Here is a 22,765-nt window from a genome sequence, read left to right on the forward strand (position 1 = left end):
TGGGTTTTCCTTTCAGCTACCTTTCACTGTAATGAGATATCAAATCATCTACGATCTATCTATCCAACCATCTATGTGTAAAAGCAGTTCGACTTGCATACCTTTATATTATACTGTCTCATATTAATAAAGTCTTACCTTCCTGGAGGATAAGTGAAACCACGTTGACCTGGGTCAAACTGACTTCATAGACTTGCTCTGACTGTCTGCCATGCGTGTTTGAGATCATGTGATTTTTCAGCCAATTATTTCTACATCCGCTTCACATGTGGAAACATTCATACTTGTAATCACTGTTCGGTGCTGTCAATCAAGGCCTATACATGTAGTACAAGTCCACTTGCTTCAGCGCTTGTGATTAATTGTGTAACTCACACACACATACGTCCAAGTAAACTTCCTCCTTCTCTCTTCACCTGTTGACGTCTTAAAAGTTTCAAATTCACCTCCTCTAAATGTTTTCAGGAATAACAGAGTTCACCTGTTTAAACAAATGTACATTTATTATTTCAGCAGTGCATATACAGGATTTTAGTGGTACAAATCAACAGCACATAAAGTAAAAAGTGTATTTTCTTAACGTAAACGTAAAGCACTGTATCAAGTATTTCCTTGACGTAACCATGTTTGATTTAGGCATTTGTTTTTGTATGTATCTTGCTCCATAGCCCTTATATGTGTTATGACCAGCACAATGTAATAAAAAAACAGACATGTATATGCATATGTGTTTAGAGCCATTATGCCAAAGTAGCATAGTAGAGTCTTTGTACAACCAAGTACACTTTAAATTCTGTACACTCTGTAAAATATGACATATTTAAGTAATTAAGTGCACTTTGCAATGTGTTCTGTCTTTCATAGGTTATGAAATTAGACTGTGTTACATTTTCAAAGTCTAAGTATTCTAATTATTTGACCCCATGAGGCCAAAGCATTGATCTGAGGTCAGAGGAGCATAACCAATCAGCAAATTACATCACAACACTTTTATCATGCTGAAATCTGATAGGCTGCAACTTCGCCAAGAAGGAACATTTGTCCAACCACATTTAGCTGTGAGAAGACGGTCAACTGGAGGTGGCAATGGCATCACATATTTTTTCTGGTTGAATTGCGCCCATAAGGTTCTAATGTGTGACTGGTCTGTCTACACTTACTTCGCCCGTTAAAGCCTCCAGAGCCCATGTTTACCAGAAAAGTTTTACTTTTAGTTTAGATTTCTCTGAAGCAACTTGATTATACCTTTAGGATGCAGTATCTACATCCCTCCAAAAGTAACAATATTACACATAGAGGTGACAGTCAGTTGTCATGAATTTTAATCAGATTTTAACCACTACTTCAGTTTCTTCATCTTTAGGTAAGGATGCCTGTAATTTGATATGCAAAGGAGTTGAAGGAGATTATGTGAGCGCATGTGTTGATATTTGCTTAATAATAGGCTTAGTAAAAACATATTCAAATATTATGATAGTAGAACACAAACATCTGTAATACTTTCAGTCTGTGTGACTGAAATTTGGGAACTAGAAATTGAGTCACGGGTGAAAAAAGGGTTACAAATTTTTTTTCTCCTGTAGCTGCTTGGTCAGTTTTTTAAAGTGAAACGGCACTAATCTACCTTCCTAATTCATCTGTAACTGTAATTCATCTGTGTTTAAACTACCTATATATGTAGATAAGCTACTGTAGTTAGCTGAGCTGACCATTCAAGATCATACAGTACTGGTCATGGATGAGAGAAGCCAGAAATATGTTTTAATCATATTTTGCCAGTTAGCGAAGTTGTGCTCTAAATACTTGACTCTGCTTTCCAATCTGCTGTCAAATACCTAGCATACTGTATGATATGAGTGAGCTCAAGACCCTCCCCTCTTTAATTCTTCCACTTGGCACCACTTCAGGTAAAAAGGAAATGCCAAAAAGTTGATAAACTCTCTCTCTTCAGTGGCAGACAAGCGTAGAAACAAAAGCTGGGAACGCTGCCATATCTTCACAGCTGCTTCTATCAAAATACATTATTGTTAAATATTGCTTTCATGAATATCAAAGTCCTGTTCAATACTGTAGAATAAAACATACCTAACCCTGTGTAAATACAAAACTATTTTTTGAGAAAATGTATCACAGGAATTTCGATCAAAAATATTTAGTTTGCTTCTCTGGTTAAAACAAGGCTGTTATTTTAAAAACTAAAAAAAAGAGTAGATGACAAATAAGCAGAGTGAAAATATACTGAAGGAGCCCTGGGTGTTATCTTTGGCTGTTGTTTTAGAAAGGCAGAGCTTACAGTAATAAGTCCACGGCCAAAGTGCTGAATGTGACAAGATGAATGAGAGTCATCAAGACCAGACACACAAACCGCCTGGCTGCCACTCAGTCGTACTTTCAGCTACACTTTGGTGAGCAAGTGCGTGAGTATTACACTCAATCATGCACACATTAGTTGGAAAGTATACAAATCCATGGCCTTGTACATTTCTAATTTGTTCCATTCCTAGAACATTTTCAAATAGAAAAAAACAAAGTGTAACCACAGTGTATATCAAGTTGCGTTCAGACCTGTGTGTATAATACTAACAAACTAACAACAGAGTGAAAACCATAGAATTTCCCCTTTTGGGATTAATAAAGTATGTCATCTTCTTCTTCTAATACTGTATATTAAACGTATTTTGACTGTTTTTATGTTCCTGTTGATCTGCATGTAGGCTACCATGTGCACCATTCACCCAAGACAAATCATTCTGTATTAAACATGCCTGAATGATAACTGCATTGTGGTGTCATACTAGGTAACTTTCTACTTTGGCAGCCCTAAGTTGCAGTGAGAGATCTGTCATCGGTTTCTTTAATCTGTTGTTAGATTTGAAGAGCTCGACTGCCCAGAAATCGTTTGAAGTTGGCATCAGAAGCAACGAACGTGGTGAGGAGGTTCTGTCGCTGTCAGCTGCTGTATTCCACATGTCATATTTTGTTTTATTGCTTCCTGTGCTGAGAAAAGAATTTCCACAAATATTTCTGTCTGATATCTGAGAAAAATTTACGCAAATATAAATGAATCTTCTGCATTTCTTTATCTTTCAAGGTCTACTTTGCGATTTATGCAGATGCATGCTGACCTTGTCTCTATGAGATATTAAGACATGTATGTGTTTTAGGGCTGCAAGTAATGATTATTTTCTTAATACATTTATCTGCTGATTATTTTCTCGATTAAATATTCATCACTTGGTCCGTCAAATATGCTAAAATAGTTAAAGAATGTCCATCATACCAATGTCTTGTTTTGTCCAACCAGCAGTCCAAAATATATGTCCACTTAACAGTTACATTAAACAGAGAAAAGCAGCAAATAGTCTTGAGAATATTTGGCATTTCTGTTTGAAAAATGACTTAAACAATTACTTAGTTATCTAAATTATTGCAGATTAATTTGCTGTTGGCAATAATACTATGAAAGATACAACTGGGATACATTAGTTGGCCACATACTGTCATTAAATCCTGATAGTCACAGTAAGAAACATGTAGGAGTATTATTGCCTTTATAAAACAGTTTCCAAACCTGGTGAACAAATATTTTCAGGCCTAAAGATAAGCAAACTAAAATGAAAAAGATAAACAACTAGCTTTCTGGTCGGCCAACAAGTTGTCAATGCTCATTAACGGGTGTATTAACATTTGTGTTATTTGGCAATGCTAAAAGGTAAAAAAAAACAAAAAAGTTATACGGACTACACAATGACCACAGCTTTCTGTACCAGAAGTGAAGATAGTGAGGGAGTTATTCAACTATTTAGGAAAATGTACTAGAGAAACATGTTACCCACCAACAATTCCCTTTAGTGTTGCTATAGCGTCTTTTGAGACACATCCGTCTATTGAGTCTGGTTTCTCACCTCATTTTCCCTTTCCCCAGACTCCCCTTTCCCCTTTTCCTTCTTTAATTTGTCTTCTTCTGTGGCAGACTTGTGGTTTAAAACAGAAACCCTCAACAAACACCAAGGCACTTGAACATGAAGATAAAATAGAAGTATTTTCTGGCTGCACTGTCTTAAAAATCTAATTTATATTCAACATCTTTCTTCCTCCCTCATAGGAACACACTCTGGGTGCAGATTCATTTTCATGAAAAGACAGTGTGCTGGATAATTCTTCTTTGAACTAGGAGAGCTTATACAGACTGATTTCACTACAGAATATTGGGGCAGGGGGAATTCAACTTCAGGTCCTAAGAAGGGGTGGGGCATATGAAGTTTGCCAAATTTTAAGGTACAAAACATGAAGAGACACGTTCTTGTCTGTCTCCTGTTGGCTTGGAAGGAGAGGTGACACTTGGGATGTACCAGCCTTATTAGATTTGAGGGCAGCCATAAAGATTAAGCTCCACTGAGAGAGGCATAAAACTCAGAAAAGGCTTGTCTTTTATGGTTGGTTGGTTTGGTGTGTATGTGTGTGTGTACATACAATATGCATTAATACTGAAACAAGCCAACGTTTGGCAGTAAACACTGACAGACCGACCATTGTAAATCATACATGGCAGGCGTCCATGCAACCATCTGTTTATACTCAGCTCTTCTCTCTTCTTCATAACTGCTTCATCTGTTAACTGCAGTGACTGATAACCCTTTAAAGAATCTTTGTTAGTTGCCTGGTTGTTTTTTTTTGTTCATTTTCATTTATAATAGAAATATAAAGCAAACACAGATTTGATGATTTGCAGGTTAAAAGACGTTGAGATGTTGAGGTTAAAACTGTGCTAAAAAGCTGCAAAAATTGATTTTTGAAGAACTTTACAACAGGCTGAAAAACAGACATCCAGCAAACACAGAACAACATTAGCATTAATCTGGAGTGGTGTTTGTCCACCTGATGGATGAAAGCCCAATAATTACGATCCTTTTAGCCCTATTCTGGTCTCTACCAACGACTCAGAAAAATATCTGGATCTTCAGATGCTAGATGTTCCACTTATTTCTACTGCTTGTCTCTAACTTTTTGTGCCTTAAGTGCTACACAGGTAACATACAGTGTGGCTAGATATAAGATTGATTAATTTGTGGGTCGGAACACAAAACTAAAACTACAGAGGTATTAATCTCCCTTATGTACACTGTAGCGCTATGTTTTCACAAATGGAGCCCATTTTGTTTGTATAATGCACATAGCCGAAGCGATACACAGTAATGTCACTGGTTTCACACTTTTATGGTGATGTGCAAAAAAAAGTAGTAAGCTAGCAAGTAAACCTAGAGAAACTATAAACATGTTTTAAAATATTTAAAGAATCAGCTTTGCAAATTTGGTCCAGTTTTAACTGTCGCCAGCTTTTGACCTGCAAATGATCAAATGATTGCTTACTGGGTAATGCTATACGATATATGACAAGGCAACACGGTGTATGTTTAGCATCACTCAAAAGCCATTCCTACATAATACTGTGAAGAGCAGCTGCCATTAAATGAAAAATCAGTTTGTCGATGACGTAGTCTCGTCGGTTTCTTTATGTGCCGTTTCAGCTCCTCAGCAACTTGGGAGAACTCAGCTGACAAACGAAGGCCAAGGGATGATGAAGTTGTTGGATTGGCTCCTCCCATATCAGAGGTCAAAAACAGCAATCCTGACCCTAGACGAGCCTCTGAGGGAAGAGGGGCCCTACGAAAGATGACCTTCGACCTTCATTGAAGACTCTATAATTCAGTCTGATGGAGCAGTCCTGATGAAGAGTCCTGTCGTGCGATCACCCCCATGGACCAGCTCATGTTTGAACAATCTTTTTAAATTCGTGACACTCCTGGCAACGATAAGAAGTTGTGCACCTCGTAGCTTCTTGAGAGTTTAAGGAACTATTTAAGGAGATGCTCGGCCCCTGCAATGTGTCGGTATCGTAAAGGTTTTAGACGGCGCAGGTCACACCAGCATCCTCCACGTGGCCGCAGTTGGTTTTGCCCCAGCCAGGAAACTTACACTGGTGGATGGTGTCTTCAGTCCCTGTACATGCCACGTCATCCATCCAGATCAGACCAATACCTGCGCAGAAAGGAGAACTAAATGTATTATATTTTTTTTAATGTAGGAATAATTTCTTAACCTTGAAGACTCTGATGTCTTTGCTATTATGTAGTATGGCTTTACATGAGCTGTCTTTTTCCACATTCTCATTTTCTTTATTTCAGTCAGTCAGCTCATTTAAAAACGTATCTTTACATGGGAATATAGCACAAAAAACAAAGTTAATGTTGTACATTGACAGAGTTTGGCAGATATCTTTCCCCTGGCACTAAAGACGGAGACTGCAGGTGGATACTGAGGTGGATACTGAGGTGGTGAAAGGGACAGCTGGGCATTTCTGACAACTTATTTTATATTATGCACCAAATTGGAAGCGTGTGTTAGATAGGTTCTGCAGAGGGTGAGGCGTATCACGTGTGAATGTAGCAGTGCAGCTTGAGTTGATAGCCTGACCTGGCTTCAGGCTTCACTCTGTTACGCATGTTTTCTTGTTTTTGTCTTTTATCTACTCCAATTTGTTTTCCTTTATTCTTTCCTCTCCTACTTTTATAATTCCTGTTTTGTTGTTGCCCATTGTTTAGTGAAAAATCAATAAATATATATAAAAAAGTTCATAAATTCCAAGTGTGTAGTTTTTATTTCTGAAGTGGGAGGGGGAACGAAGAACAAAATCGCGCAAACAACAACTTAAAAGTGTTATTGTGGATATTAATGGTAGTATAACAATATATTTTACATAAATATCTGTACTGTAACCCTACTTAGTTTCCTTTATAGACACTTGATACTTTACTTTACTATAAAGAACTCTGTGCTTAATTACTTGATCTTTGACTGATGTTTAATTCTAGCATATTTTGAGGAAACTATTAACTGTTAAGAAAAATATAGATTTAATTACGTTTTTAATCCAGAAAAATTTAGCTGCCAGTGGCTTTTTAAAGCCCTGAATAGTGCCAGCAGGTATCCATCGCCAATTTTTAACACAAATTTTAGACAATATTTTGCATATTCCTTCATTTCAAAAGCTGTACAACTATTTTCATTTTAAAAACAGTCATATTTTACATATTTGTTTTTATTGGAAATTCTATTTCATATCTTGACTTTTGCAGTAGTTTTGTTTTTGTTTTCTCATACTATATTTGTGACTCATATGCAACAAAACACAAATGTATGTGAAAACACAAATGTATGTGAAAACACAAATGTATGTCAAAACCTTCTTGGCAATAAACCTGTTTTCTTCTGATTCCGATTCAGTATGGTAGGGCAGTCTGTGTGTACCCTGAGAGGTGAAATCCAGTGCAAAAAACCCTGCAATAATAACTGAAGGCAGTGTGTGTATCAACATGTTTTGACTCAGATCTTCTCTGGTTTGGACTGTGGTGGCTGAATAGTAAGACAACAATGTTCAGAGAGACTTCAGTAAGAAAATCAACCTGAAATAATAAAAGTGAGGGGAACAAAAGAGGAATAGAATTGATGAATTCCCTTTTCCAAAAAAGTCTACATCTACAGTGCAGTAACATGGGTAAAATGTGGAATACAATGATATAAGTTCTCTTTATGATTATAAAGATCAGTGGTCCAGCCAAGCGCAAGAATTGAACAAAAATTACATCTGGTCTTCAACACCAGCAATCCAACTTCGGCGTTCCCTCCGGCGGCTCATTCATGCATCACTTTCCCTCTCCTTCATGTCCACAGTCAAAATGATGCAACCGAAGCCAAAGAGAATGAACATATTGGCTCAAGCTGCTTGTGAGTTTAGTAACTACTAGAAGTATGCGAGTGCCACACACACACATGTTATAAACTATAGAAATCATATATATAAACTCAACATAAACACACGCACTATGATATTTGGGATGTCTTGTTTTGGGATGTAGAAAGCAGAATTCCCCCCACAATCATTACCAAAGTAAGAAAGATTGCGTTGTTGTCATGTGAGAAGAAGGTTATATGGAGGACACATAAGCAGCTTGTGTTCTTATTATCTTCTTACACTGTATGAACTAGTTGATGATTCTTGCTGAACTTTGTGTTATAACTTCTCAGGCATGCAAATTATCCTTCACTTGTTGATCTAAAGGCAAGTGGTATTAGATGCAACAACATAAATCAAAGTCCAAGTCCAAAGAATGGTGATCATTAAAAGTGTGTGTGTATCAGTCTTCTTATTGAGACAGCAACTACTCCCAGTGCTTCCTCACAGAATTGTTGATCAGATAATATTGTATCCGGTAATAAAACACAGTTCCAGCTGGTGAGCAGAACTTTTGGCAGTATTGTTTTCACTATAATCCTTCGTTCCTGTTTGTAAATCCAGAATCACTGGAGGTTTTCAGAAAGTCCCTGTTTTGCAACAATTTTTGATGGTATGTGAGGGAATAAGAGGAAGATCAAGTAACATTTGGTTGCACTGATAATCCGGTTTAAGGATACATAAGCGTTTCTGTGCTGTAGGTAAGAAGAGAGGCTGACTCATCAGTAATGCCCCTAAAAGCAGCATCTGGAGTCGTGTCATCTCTGCGGCTCTCCTTTATACCATGACTGTTAATCACTCAGCTGTACAGAGCTGCCAGTGATAAAGAAGGGAAACCAACAATATTCCAATATATCGTATATATATCATATTGGTAAAGTCACAGACGAGGAAGATAAAAAGCACATCAAAATCACATAAAACAAAGAATAATAATCAAAATCCTAGTGATTTTGATTCAGCTTCAGGCTAGCAACTGGCATAATGTTCAAGGCACTGTCAAGATCAAAACGACTTAGGAGTGAATTGTCGCCCCATTGGGGCATCTGAAAAATTATTGCTGTTGTATTAAGGAATAATGGGAACAATGCATTGAACCCATTTTTTAATTCTTGTCAGTAAAGTTTATTGTCCTTAATTTACAACAAGACACAGACCAAGAGTTTGCAAAGTTCATTAGTCCACACTGATGCCAAAGGAAACAAATGTTACTGCTTTCTTGTGTTAACTGTAAGCTCTTGTCTTGTATCATACAGGCAGTGGTGGACAGCTAAAGTTACTTTTCCGATTACGTTTTCCATAGTCTTCCTGTCCACTGAAAAACATATATACCACATTTTTTTCAGATAAACTAAAGGATTAAGTGTTCTTTTATGGGTTGATCTACCAGTATTTCTTAAACTAAACCACAGAGACAAAGAATTGTGGGGGACCCTTCACATCCCCTGTTGAAACTGACAAGTTCCCCTCAGGAAGGCGTTATAGGGCAGCACAAAACCTTTTTAAAAATTATTTTATCCTGGGCGCAATTGTTTTGAAAAATTCACAAGTGATGGATTTTTTATTTGTATTTTGATAACTGGTCTATTGAAACTCTTATTGGTTTCTATGTTCAAATGTGTTGGTCGTATGTGTCCTGTGTTGTGTGTATTTGATATGTTTTTAATGAACCTGGTGACGCCAAAGACAAGTTTCTAGAAATGGATAATAAGTTATGAAGTTAATTAAGTCATCTTATGTTATCTTATCTTAAATAAGCTATTTAAAAAACAACATTGGATCAGCTGGACAATGCATCATCACAAAGCTGTAAAGAGGGCTGTTTTTTAGAGATAAATTATTCTCACAGGACAGCGACGCTACAAACATATATTGATCTTGTAGAATATGATACATTGCTGTAAATTAAACTTCCCAACAGGATATAAAGTAGTTCAAATGAGCTCAACCATAAACATACAGCAGTAAAATGCAACATACACATTAATGTAACTGTAATACTCCAAAGCCATCAAAAATAATAAAACCATTTTGTCTATGTTTATACCGCAGATGCTTAGTCTTATGTAAAGGTCTCATGAAAACAGATCCTGATGTCAGTAAGACTTCCTATGTAAATAAAGGATCATTCAAGGAAATTCACAAATCACTGAAAACTCCCATCACATGTGTATGAAACCGTTAGTTAAATTAAGTATTTTAAATTCAAGCTGCATGCCACATCTCTTTGATAGAGGACAATGGCATCATATCACTAACCTGCTCCTCAGTTAACTGACTGTTTGGTTGAAAAGCCTTGAAGATAAGTAAAAAATTCCTTTGCAACCTCAGGTGTTTTCTGGAGAGATGTTTCCACTCATTGGGACTGTGACAGCACACACTTCCACTCAAGTTGTGTTGTTTGATTAAGGCTGTGCTCAGTTTTGTGTTTATTTTCCAGAAATTCCAGTCTCTAATTATAATCCTAGTCAGTATCAAAAACACTGCAGCTCTGGTGCTACACTGGACTGAGACGTGATTGTGTGTTTTTGTGTTTGAAAGATTTACTGTATGAAATGTATTCCCTAAAAATGCTGACTAGGGTTTCGGAATTGGTTTGTTTCCAGTCCTGCCAGTTTCAACTTGGCCTGTTTTTGTGTTTTTACCACATTAGACTCAATAAGAGCAACTAGAGCTGGAAAAAGTACAACGTTTTCAAGACTTTAAATCATGATTGGACACAAACTCCCCACTGAAACCCAGACTAATAAAATGGAGGTTGACTCAGGTCAATGTTATTTACATAGTCCAAAATCATGTGCACTTCAAAAGGCTTTACAATCTGTACTACAATACTACACTCTATCCTCTATTCTCTCCATACTACACAGACAATGTGTGTGTCTTTAGAAGTTGATATCTGAATAAAAACAGAAAGAATCTGCAAACAAATATCTCAGTCACAACATATGCTTCCAACATTTCTGCTCTGCTTCCCAACGTAACATAGAGAGAAACTGGCTGCAGATTTGACATCTTCAAAGCAGCATATCACACCAAGCGCACGTGTCTCCATGTAGGCGTGCACAAGATGGAAATGAGGTATGCACTTGGGAATACATGAGCCCCAGCTGTTCTGCTGCTATGCCTTCTCAGGGTTTGCTTTCATGGACACAGACCTTTAAACTGTTTACTCTGGATCTCAACACACTTTTACAGCATGTTTGCAGGCTGGGGGGTATCCACTCCATAGACTTTGTAAAAGAGGTGGACGTAGCCTCCGTGACGTCTACCACTGGTTTGTGCACTACTTTGTGGATTTTAATATTTCATTTGGGTTTTTATTATTGACTGCCTCAGCCTCATGTGGCGACGGTCACTCAGTTTGTATAGCAGGGTGGCCACTAATAGCTGGGTGTTAAGTCCCGTATTGCTCCCAGTGTATGTGTATGACAAAAAATAGCAGTTGCTTTGGACAAACGTGTTTATCAAATAATGCCACTTCATGTAGTAATATATATTTCTACAGGAAAATAATGAGATTTAGCCATAACTTAGTAAATGTATCCCTAATAGTTTTACCAGCTTTATTGACTCAAAGCAGTGCTGACCTTCTTTGCGCACACCTAGTTAATGTCTTTCACATTTGGTAATTTTGGTGGCATCCATTTGGTGTGTTTTCTCCAGTCAAATCCGGGTCTGAGAAATGCTTTAAAAGCGTTAAAAGATGTTCAAGTCCAAATACAAAAATCCAAAAGGTAGATGACTCATCTGAAAAGATATATTTGAATTCCAGATTGTTTTAAATTGAATCCAGCCATGATGTTAGTCACTGCTGTTGTCTGGAGGTCGTCCCTGGAACAAAGGCATGTTTTCCTCCAATTTTCCAGACTTGTTGGTAACAACTCTGCCTGGACAAAGACTCTGAATGATGTAAGGCTGACTTGGTGAATGAAATAAAATGGAGAGAGAGAGAAAAAGAGTGAGATGGATATGACCTCTGAGACTCTTTCTTGACGACATCTGGCTCACATGACTTTCCCCATAAAACCTTAATATTAATCCCTGCAGCATTTTAGGGCACTGTTCAAGTACCACTCAACAAAAAAACAGCACAGTTAGTAAAAATCAGAACTGCTTCCATCAGTAAATTTCACCACAGATATGTGCTGTGGGCAAAAAAACAAAAGTTTACTGATTTCCTGCTGTGACATCTTTATTCTACAAAATAACCACTGACCCATGAAGAACAAGCTTAAAGGGAGAGTACCTTCAAATTTACAATCAAAATATTACTTTACTATTATTGTTACTATTGTTAAAACACCGGTGTCCAAAACATACTGCCATTTTGTATACTAAGACAGCTGATCCATTTATCCAATTTTGAACTTTGTTAAATTCTTACCATCCAGGGATCCTTTGGTTTCTGTTCATGTCTCTATGGTACGAAAATCACCAGAAACTATAAACCTCCCTGAGATAGATAATCACAATTTGTTATCTTGTACCTGTTTTTTAATTGTCCAACTTACATTATCATGCCCTATTAAAGCCCTGATATAAGGGGGCAATACAGCTCTGTACATACTACATTGGGTGTCTACATACTGGTAGACAACCAACAAGTGCAGTTGAACTTGTAGGAGTGTACAGACCGTGAAGTTCGGGCAGTGTAGCACATGGCACTGGCAAAATGTATATTACATGGATTCTCTTTCTCTCATTTAAAGTAAATTTGCCTTTATTTACATAAAGGTTATTATCATTATATTCATATATATGTTTTGTCCATGTCCATGTCCATGTTTGCATGTTGTTTGTCTTGAGAGTTTGATTTTCCAAAGACTTTGCATGAATGAATAAAACCTTGGATGATGAGGCTAAATGGTAAATAGACAGCATATACTGCATAAAGGGGCTTTAGACCAAAATGTTTTACAATGTGCCTCTAATTCACTCATACATACATCCAGTAAGCCATGTAACACGCTGGCCTGGCCATTTCAAGCAAGTGGGGTTATGCAACTTGTTCAAGGATACTTTGACATGAAGATGGAAAGAACAAACGTCCAACAGTGTATAATGGACAACCTACTCAGCCTCCTGAGCCACACATGCTTCCTTGAACCCTTATCATGTAACAATAATGTAATGTACCTTAGATGGCTGCATGTTTTGCATTGACGCAATCTACCAGTGAAGTAACAGTTTGTAAATGTGTGCGTTGACCATCTCATACCCTGTCCAAAGCGTCCAGTCTTATGGACCTCAGTGGCTCCTTGGTATCCCAGCATTCTACACACCACGTCTCCATCCTTTTTATCCCAGACGTCGTCACACACCGTCCCCCAGCGTCGTTCATGGAAAACCTCCACGCGACCTTCATGAGGACCTGATCCGTTCACCAGCCGCACCAGGGTCTCCTCCACTGCAACACACACACACAATCATAAATTAATATTATAACCTGTATGCAAATATACTTTTGAATGGGCGGATTTCTTTTTTCTTCCATTTAATTGTGTTTGCAGAGAGTTTTTATGCATTTTTTGGAGCTTCCATACAATAAAATGTTTGTAGCAAACAGCATAAGACTTAATATGAAGTACTAAAGTGTATTATTTAGTCCAACATGACTACATCGATAGAACACAGGACTCTCTTTTATCCTGCGTTTGTTGGCATGGCTTTGAACTCACACTGGGCAGATTACTTTCATTGTGAGTGTTTATGAGTTTAATGAAGCTCTGTAAATCAAACCAATATGAAAACAAACAGAGATGAATTGGTTGTTTTCAACATGCTGCAACAGAATTCTTTCCATAGACCACAGCAATAGTCTTGGATTCAACAAAAGTGAGGGAACCTTTTCTTTCTTCCTCTTATGTGAACCCCCTCATATAAAGTTGGTGTTACAAAAATGTGGGATTGAAGTTGTTTCCAAACGTAATTTTTAAAGGATCTGAGCATCATGACCTATAGTCTGGCAGTAATCTTGTGTACCTGACAGGGTGATGTTTGAAGGATTTTGAAATTGTTAACTTCTTCCTTCTTTGGAAATTCACTGTATGCATCTGTAAGCATTTATCCTCCAGGAAGTCACTACTCCTGGTAAAGAAATAGTCCGGTACACAATCCCTCATAAAACTGAAACTTGTTGTTTAAATAAAGTGAAGAGATAAGAAAGTTGCAATCACAAATTGAATACAAAAATTGTACTGTGTCTTGTGTCTGCATGTAGCAGACTGTTAGTCGCATGAAACACAGTTATTGCACCTGCAGAAACCAGAACACAAAAAGAGTAACAATACAGAAAAGCTGCAAATTAACGGTTTCAGCTGTCGGGTTTCTGAACAAAAAGTAAGTTTACCCACTTTTATAGTTAGCAAGCTTCAGACAAGTCACTGTTGGACATTTGCAAATTTATTGAATCTATAAATTTGGTAAAAACCATAGAACAAAAATAAAGCAGTTTTATTTACACTGCTGGCATTTTGCTAGTAATATAAAATATAATAACTATTAAAATATAACATGTAAACTCTTCAAAAGGTTCGGTTTGAGCATCTTTGCTGGATTCAGGGTTGGAGTGCCTTGCTCAGGGATACTATGACCAACAACGTACACAAGAAAAAAAAGAGTGTGTATGTGCATGGCGTGCATGGTGTGTATGTAGGTGTGTCTACGAGGGGTGTGTTTGTCTTAGCAGGAGCTTCATGGATTCACAGTACATCTTGTATTCCTGAAACTATGCAGCAGCTGCACTCGTATAATTGACTTGATTTATCACCTTTCAGACTGCAGAGAGAAAACGAGAAAGAAAGGTAAACACATGCACACAGCTATACTCTCTAGCTACTCTGGACTGCTCCTCTGTGTTAAGACCTGCGCAGTGAGCGAGACTGTTGACAAAGTGCTGGAGAGTAAAGCCAGACACATTATCTAGACAGGATATTAGTCTCATCAGACCATCATAAATTTTAACTGTGTACCATTTAACTCTCATTATACAGTGAAGTACTTTGCATTCACTAGCCCATCATAATTTAATATCTACCATAACATTATACTATCATATCTGCTGTACATATTTGTATCATATTCTTGCAGAAAAAACAGAAATTAGTTGTTCTTTAACCTCCATGCTCTTATTTTCAGATTGAAAGAGAGGAGTGCTAGAAAAACACATATTTAGTTTTGAACAAGGGGTGAGAAATAGAATACTACCTGAAACAGATGTTTAAACTATTCGTCCGCCCGTCAAATACAAAACAGTCTCTCTTTTTGAATTTGCTATGAAGTTAAGTAAGTGACCCTGCTGGCATGAACATCAAAAGTATTACAGTAAATAATACTTGTTAAAGTGGTTAACTACTTTTCAAAACAGGGTATTTTTCTTTAAATGAACCTCTTTGGCGACCAAAAAAAAGTCTGCTCCAGGAAAAAGTCATGATGCAAAGTCTTGCTAAATAGTCATCTATAGTTACAGTAGCATATAACAAAAATAAAAAAAATAAACTTTCTTTAGCTGCTTTTTATTGTAACATATTTTTGTCGTTCTGGTGAATCTGGATACAGACAAACACAATATAGTTTATTTTAATTGGTTGAGTTGACTGAATTTGTGTTATTGTTACAATATATTTATTTAGAAAGAACTGCAAGTAATGGTGGCTTAACAGTCATTTTCCCAATGGTTTGTTGACCTGTCTTTAGTTCTTTAAACCACATGGGTCAGAAATCAACAATATCTCCAACAATAGAAAAAATAACTAAGACAGATGTGATCAGTTTTCCCATTTGGCTACTCTAATTATACGTACAGTCCGTACTGTGCAGTCTGACGTGAATGCAACATAAAATGCAGACAAAAACACCTGAAAACGTTCTTGTCTTTGGACTGGAAACCCACTTAGAAGTAGTAATAAAAAAAACAAAATAAATTACATTAAAATTCCGTCCCAGGACTTTTCTATGAAACAGCAGTGCTAATAAATGCATCATGTTGACAAACAGCATATTTAAAACCAGGTACAGGTTGGCCTCCTTGATTACTCTTTCTTAGTGTTTGCTTAATATGTATTTAAGATAAAAATTAGAAGGAGCAATACTACAGTGTAGAAATACTCCTAGTCTTTCATTAAGTAAACGTACAAAAGTATGAGCATCAAAACAATTGAAATACCACAATTAAAGTACTAATTATGCAGAATTGTCCATTTAAGAATCATTTATCTTATATTATTGAATTATAATTATTAATTATAATTACATTATTTTAATGTTGCAGGTGGTGAAAGTAGGGTTTATTTTTACTATATATAATAAAGGCCTGGTAGCTTGTGAATTTCATCTGGGGATTATTAAAGTCTTATCTTTGTCCATAATAATACATCATAATTTATTTGTTAATTATATTTGTATGTCTGTATTATTAATCTGAATCTGCAAAGAAGGTAGTAACTAAAGTTGTCAAATAAATGTAGTGGAGTACTTGAACAGTTCCACGTTTTATATCCATTGACACACAGTATTTGTCTTTTACTATGCTGCTTGTTTCGGTGAGTAGCGTATTTGAGTAGTCTATACACTAAAAGAACAAATATTATTTCAATTCTGAAAAACTAGTATATTTCATTACATAGATAATCAAACAAACTGTATCATATCACAGACTGGCTCATATATGTGATAAAAGGCCACTACTCCTTCCCTATCATTCTTCACATTTGAATACGCCTGAGAATCCACATGACTCAGCACTTTTCCACATCCTAACTATATTCATCTTTTTCTATCTTAGCCCTTCATCCCCTCCTCTCTATAAAATGCCTGAGGCTCCCCTCTGTGCAAATGAGATACTCTGGGGAGAAGAGGAGGAGGAGGAAGGAGAGGAAAGGTTCTGGATGAAGGCAGCACATGTAGACTTCAGTCTTCAGAGATAATGAGAACCATACAAGCAAACTTCACAGACATACATATCTCTGCCATGAAGAGATGGACTGTGAATTGTTGGAATTGTGCTGAATTATGTTAAACTGGTGGAAGTGTACTTTATTTATTTTTGTGGAAATCAGGCAGATGAATGGCGAGAGTGTTAAAGTAAATCAATCATTTTATTGTGAAAAAAATCATGTAGCCAAGATGTTGGATAACAATGCAGCTTCTCAACACTACAGGCAATTAGTTCTGTTCTGCATCATGAAAGCAGTGTTGGCGTTGATGCCTTTCATGCTTTCAATTAAATTTTTTTCAAATTTAAGAAACACTGCACTATGGTTAGATCCAATATTTTCTGATTTCTGAGGCTCATAAGATGTTCTCAGAACCCTTTGGATAATGGTGTACATGCATTGTCTCCAAGCAGAAATTAGGTTTTCAAGAAGGTTTTCATCTGACAACAGCAATGTGGTTGAAAATGCATTAAACAATAAAAGCAACGCAATCTCCTGAACAGCAATTGTCCAATCATAGTTTAGCAATCATAACTAGGCACTGCAGATGCTGAAACTGTGTGTATGAGGCTGTAGTTATTTAATATTTTAGATAGGTCGTATTTAAAGAGTTTGAAGGGCACTTTCTCTTTAGCCTTCCTAAACCCTTAGACAAGCAAAAGTGTAAGGAATGGATTAGACAGTGCAAATGTTAGCAGGTCTGGCAAACTAGCTTACTACTTACAGTACCTACATAATCAGTACTACATTATTTGTAGGGTTTCAAATTATGTTAGTAAAAGTTGAGTTAAGGAGTCAGCACTGCTCCTGTATTTCTCCAATGTGTGGAAGCCAGTCCTGGATGCTACTATATACAGGTTTAGGTTAACGTTAGCGACTTTGCTCTGTTCTTTATTGTTCTTTACAATTCCAACCAAACCTGAGATTGATTGTGTCAGACACTTACAACAACAATCTAAGCCTGTCAATAGCAAAAACAAGCACTTTAGTGGATGTACGCGCAATTGCCGGCAAGCATCACACTCGCTCAATACTGGATCAGTTTTAAAAAAATGTTGTCCCAATTAGTCACAGAGACACAAAACATGGGAAAATAGTGTCCCTTTTATAGACATAGCAACTGTAGGGCAGGACATTGTTTGATGAAAATATTTTCTGGTGTTATTCACTCTTGTTTCAAAACTGTGTTATATAAATATCACATAATAACAAAATGTCAAAACCACAAATTTCATTTTTGGATCAAAATATAAGAAAATTAATTTATCTGTTATTGCTGTGGTGGAAACTAAGCTTCAAGAACCTGAATCCAACTTATTACTTAGAACTTAAATTTATGTAGTCAATAACTTTTTCTGTCAAGAAGCTTGTGCGCAATAACAAAGTTAGTGATCAAAATAAACATGTCTTTAAGTAATTATGCAAAAAGTCAAAGAACCCGGTCACTAACTTATCCAGTCTCTCCACAGTCTGACAGCTACCAACAAAGTGGTTCACCATAAAGAAGGGAGAAACTCCCTAATTTGGATAAAAATATGACATTTCATAACAAGCCTTGACCCTTTTTTTGTGAAAGTGGGGAAATGAATATGAGCTGCATGAGTTTTTGTCCAGGGAAAACTAGACAAGTGAGCTCCAAGTGTTGGGGGTCGTCCAAGTGGTTCAAGCCTCAGAGGCCAGGGGACCTGCAGCACCAGCTTGTCAATACCTGAAGAAGGCCAGAACATGGAGTGATCCTGTATTACTAATGTTTATCTGGCAGACAGGAAGAGTTTGGACTGGACAGAACTGAATGGCTTCAGGATCGCAGTTAACTAGCTCCATCTGTTCATAAAATGTTTTCCTTGAAACTCAGAGGTTTCTGTCTTTCACATTGTTTGCTCTTCTAGTCGCTTTAATGTTTTCTTCTTTTGACTATTGCAATGTAAAGGTGTAGTTGTTTCTAATTAGATTTTCTCGGCTAGTGTACATGCACACTCAAAATTTGGCAAGCATACAAGAACAATTCGAAATAGTTCTAGTTTGTGCCTCTAATGTGATATTTCTTTTTACATTCAAAATGATTTAGAAATACCCTTATTTGCTTTTCTGCCAAGTGTTAGATGAAAGGGTCGATACCCCTCTCACATCTGTTCGGTAAATATAAGGCTTCAGCCAGCTACCACTTAGCTTAGCTTAGTATAACGACTGGAAGCAGGGGGAAACAGCTAGCCTAGCTCTGTCCAATGATGATATCACCATGAAAGGGTCCAACTGGGTCTGATTCTGAAATTGTAAAATCAAAGCAAAGACTGATTCATCACCATACTGTTTTATTGTGTTCAGCGTGAGTATTAAAAGCATGAAATTACAAATGAATAAAATTAGATTAAACTACACTGTGGGGGAGCTGGGTTGTTCTGTTCCTGCAACGAATAATTGGATTCAACAAATAAAGTGAATATAAATAATAAAAACTAAGTAAGGGGTATTTCAACATAATTAAGGGAGAACTGAGGAGTGAAAAATAAATATATATTGTCTGATCTGTTCATCACTATTGGTGTTGGAGGGTGACACGAAGTACAGCCTTTAGCTTGGCGTCAGATGAACCTCCATATAAAAATAATAATACAGTGTTTTCATGAACCCCAATTCCAGGGTGAAAATAAATTTCTTACTAGAGTTTAAAGCAATCAGTTAAATCATTTATATTTGGATCCCTGTAGCTGCACAAATCCACTGTAAAAACAGCCTGTCAAACATTAAAACCACAACACTTAAAGTTGGACCCTGGAGATCAAAGTGTCAGCTGTCCTCTGAAAGTATAAGAGCTGTGTGTATGTGTTTGGTTGTGTGTGTATGTACTTATCACTTCCAATCTCTCTTGTAATATGTCAACTGTCAAGTGAAAATTACACAAAATTTTGCAATGCCCCAGAAATGAAAAGCATATTAGGTGCTTTGTTACAAGTCAAATACACATGGGAAAATTTCTTTCAGGAATTATAATAGACAAATTGTTGAACTTTAGCCCGAACTAATGTTGGACATATTTCAGGCCATGATATGTTACAGCTTATGATATTCTTATCTGTCCATGTGCCATGTTGAGGGAATAATGGAAACATTCACAGGAATATACACCAATGTTAATGGATTAAAGTGTGTTGCTCTTATATCAGCCACTTTTTTTGCAGGTCCAGCTAACTAAACCTACAGTAGTACTTCCAAGTCAAGGACCACCTTACATTACATGCATTAGTTTGTGGGGTAGGTTACATTAAAAAAAAGCCCCGCTAACACCTAGTACTTCCATCAGTTAGTATTATGGATTTTGGTTTGGAGCTGCAGCATCATCTTTATCCTGCTCTTTGTTGGATTTGGGGATGTTTACATGGCGAGCTCCTTGTTGATGTTTGGCTCACTGGTCTGTGGGAACCTCAAACCAATCGTTTGTTTTTCTGCCTCCTTCCAAAACTCACTGATAATAAGATAACCAACTTATTTATATATTTATAAAGACCAGAAGCAAGTAGAAAATAGTGCATCTGTGTTGACATACAGCCACTATAAAAGTTTAACTACTACTTCTACAGCAGCCCGTGCTTGCTGTCGACTGCATTTATTAATAGTTTTTATAGCCTTTGGAATCAATTCAATGAACTGTTGGACTTCCTTTGTGACAAAAAAAATGTTTATTTTTAATTTGTATTTATGAACAGGAAATGCAGCCGATTAAAATAAAAAGATTTGTATTTGTATTTGTAAGTATTTAAATGTTTGTGATACTTAACGAGTCTTTTTTTTAAGTGGACTTTGGCATCTTTGCATGTAATCAACCCACTAAACACAGAAAATCCTATTTAGTTCTATCAGCTAATTGATATTATCAGTGGACTGGCCACAGAGCTTGGTATAACACTCTTATCACACCGCCATCTTGTCGGACCCCCCACGTAAACTAAATGTGCCGTGTAAGAACTGAAAGCTTGACATACAATTGTTACTGGTTTGAAGACTAAAGACCATGCAGTCAATATGCAGCTTAGCAGTTTATAGACTTTACATTGGATGTAAAATGCTACTTATTTATTTACATAAATATGGAGACAAATACAGAGACCAGAAACACTGCATGTCAAGAAATCAGAAATACAGATTTTGCTCGAGGCATTAGAGACAATCCTCTACAAGGTTCGCATGGGTGAAGTAAAAAACTTGTTCTTTCTCTATTTGTTTTCCTGTTTTTTATTTTCTCCTTTTCTTCCTTTTCACTTTAAGTATGTTTCTGGTGACTTAAGAGACTTAATTGTCAATTAAAAGATCATTAAATAGAAGAAAATTGTTTTACACAGATGAAAGACCTCTCTCTCTCTCTCCAAGTATCACAAATGACTTCAATCTGGGGTCCATTTGCTCTTTTTTACATGTTTTTGCGCTGTCGAGGCTTTCAACAGAGCTAAAGATTCTGATCCTTTCAGTGACATCACGTCCTGTATGACAGGATAATTTTGTGGTAACACCCAACATGTGTGGACATATGCAGACAAAACTTTAGTGGTCTTGGGTCACTCTGGTGCTCGTTCTGGTAAGGGATCATACAGGTATGCACTGCATGCTTTGAAGTGTAAAAAGATCTGAGGCATCCGTCAGCCACATAAAGTTTGTGACAGAAAGGTGCACGACATGGAGGTTAGATATATCTAACAGCCAACAGCATGTGGTTGCAGTCAGTCTTTCTTTCTCTGAAACCTCAAAGATCCGTGTCTTGTAAATGATGTGACAGCTCTCTAATGGGGAGAAACAGCATTTAGATGGTCGAGAGATTGACTCTATTTGATGTGAACACCACTCCATTGCTCATCATATGGAGAACAACCAGGGTGATGTAACAAAGGAAGAATAATATTTGAGGTTTCGGGGTCATTAATGTTCTTTTCTTTCTACCTGAATCCAGATTTGGGGTTTTGCATGAGGTTTCAGCTTACTACCATGACAGATGCATACACACAATGGTTTTTAAATACTTTTGATGTACGTTAAGCCATGTGGACCTTCATCGTGTGTCGGAAACTGTGAGAAAAGAAAAGCAGATCTATTGAGCCTTTAAACTTTGCACAGTTCTTTGCACAGGATATCAGGTGGGGCAGAGATGTATGAGGCCCATAAAGTCATCAGCTCATAAATTTTTGTTCTTGTATTAACTGTTGGTTTTGGATCATATGCACTGATATATGTGCTTGCATTATAGCAGTGGTGCCCTGGAGGTTTTTCTTTACTTTGAGTGACAGTGCAGCTGGACTGCATTTTACTTAACATAACACTCAATATAAAACTAAATTTTAACGGTAGATTATTCATAGAATTTACCCATACTGTTTAATTGGATGGTGCTTCGAATAATTTTTGTAAAATCAAAGTTATTTAAGTTTTATAATTTCGGGACCTCTTCTCAAATTAACATACTTTCAAAGCAATCAGTCTACAACGTCTGTATGAAGCTAGCTTCTCCCCAAACCCTGGTTTGTGCCGCTCAAGTATTTCAATTGCAGCACATTTCAGTCACAGATACATCATCTAATTTTCCTAAGAAATAAATTATTATATTTTATAGAAAATTGCATGCTTATCTTTTTGATGTATGTTAATACAGGAGAGAAACAACTGGGACTACTTTTCTCCCACTACCTCTTATCGGTCATGGACAGAGAATATAACTATTTCAGACATCTGCTGTGGTGTCTTGATTTACAATATATGTAAAATACATTTCTGCTGATGTTGTTCTTTACACGAGGATACCATCACTTAAAATGCATCCTAAAGAAAGTTGAGAACAGTCAGAAAACTGTGTTGGGAGTGGAAGCAGAGAAAAAGCCTCAACATTGTTGTATCTTTATTACCCAAAATACATTTTCAATGTGTATTTGAAATTTCTATGTCTGTGAGCATTGCTGAAGAATAAGACAGTGGAAACCCTATAAAACAGTGTCACTGGAATTGTAACAGTGCTTTGTTACAACACTAATTAGTGGGAATAACTTAGGGCGTTCCA

The 22,765-nt window shown here is 36.8% G+C and overlaps 1 protein-coding gene across 1 annotated transcript in view; it reads right to left on the minus strand.

Annotated features, from left to right (window-relative positions):
• Positions 1–484: 484 nt before the first annotated feature.
• Positions 485–22,765, minus strand: part of scara5 (scavenger receptor class A, member 5 (putative)) — a 45,656-nt gene continuing 23,375 nt past the window's right edge. The window contains exons 9-10 of the mRNA XM_046055528.1: positions 13,014–13,202; positions 485–6,039 (exon numbers count right to left, since the gene is read on the minus strand). Of these exons, the coding sequence (XP_045911484.1) occupies positions 5,906–6,039; positions 13,014–13,202 (323 nt within the window). The 3' untranslated portion in view covers positions 485–5,905. The remainder of the gene's footprint in view (positions 6,040–13,013; positions 13,203–22,765) is intronic.

This window comes from Micropterus dolomieu, linkage group LG08, assembly GCF_021292245.1.
Source record: "Micropterus dolomieu isolate WLL.071019.BEF.003 ecotype Adirondacks linkage group LG08, ASM2129224v1, whole genome shotgun sequence".
Lineage (NCBI taxonomy): Eukaryota > Metazoa > Chordata > Actinopteri > Centrarchiformes > Centrarchidae > Micropterus > Micropterus dolomieu.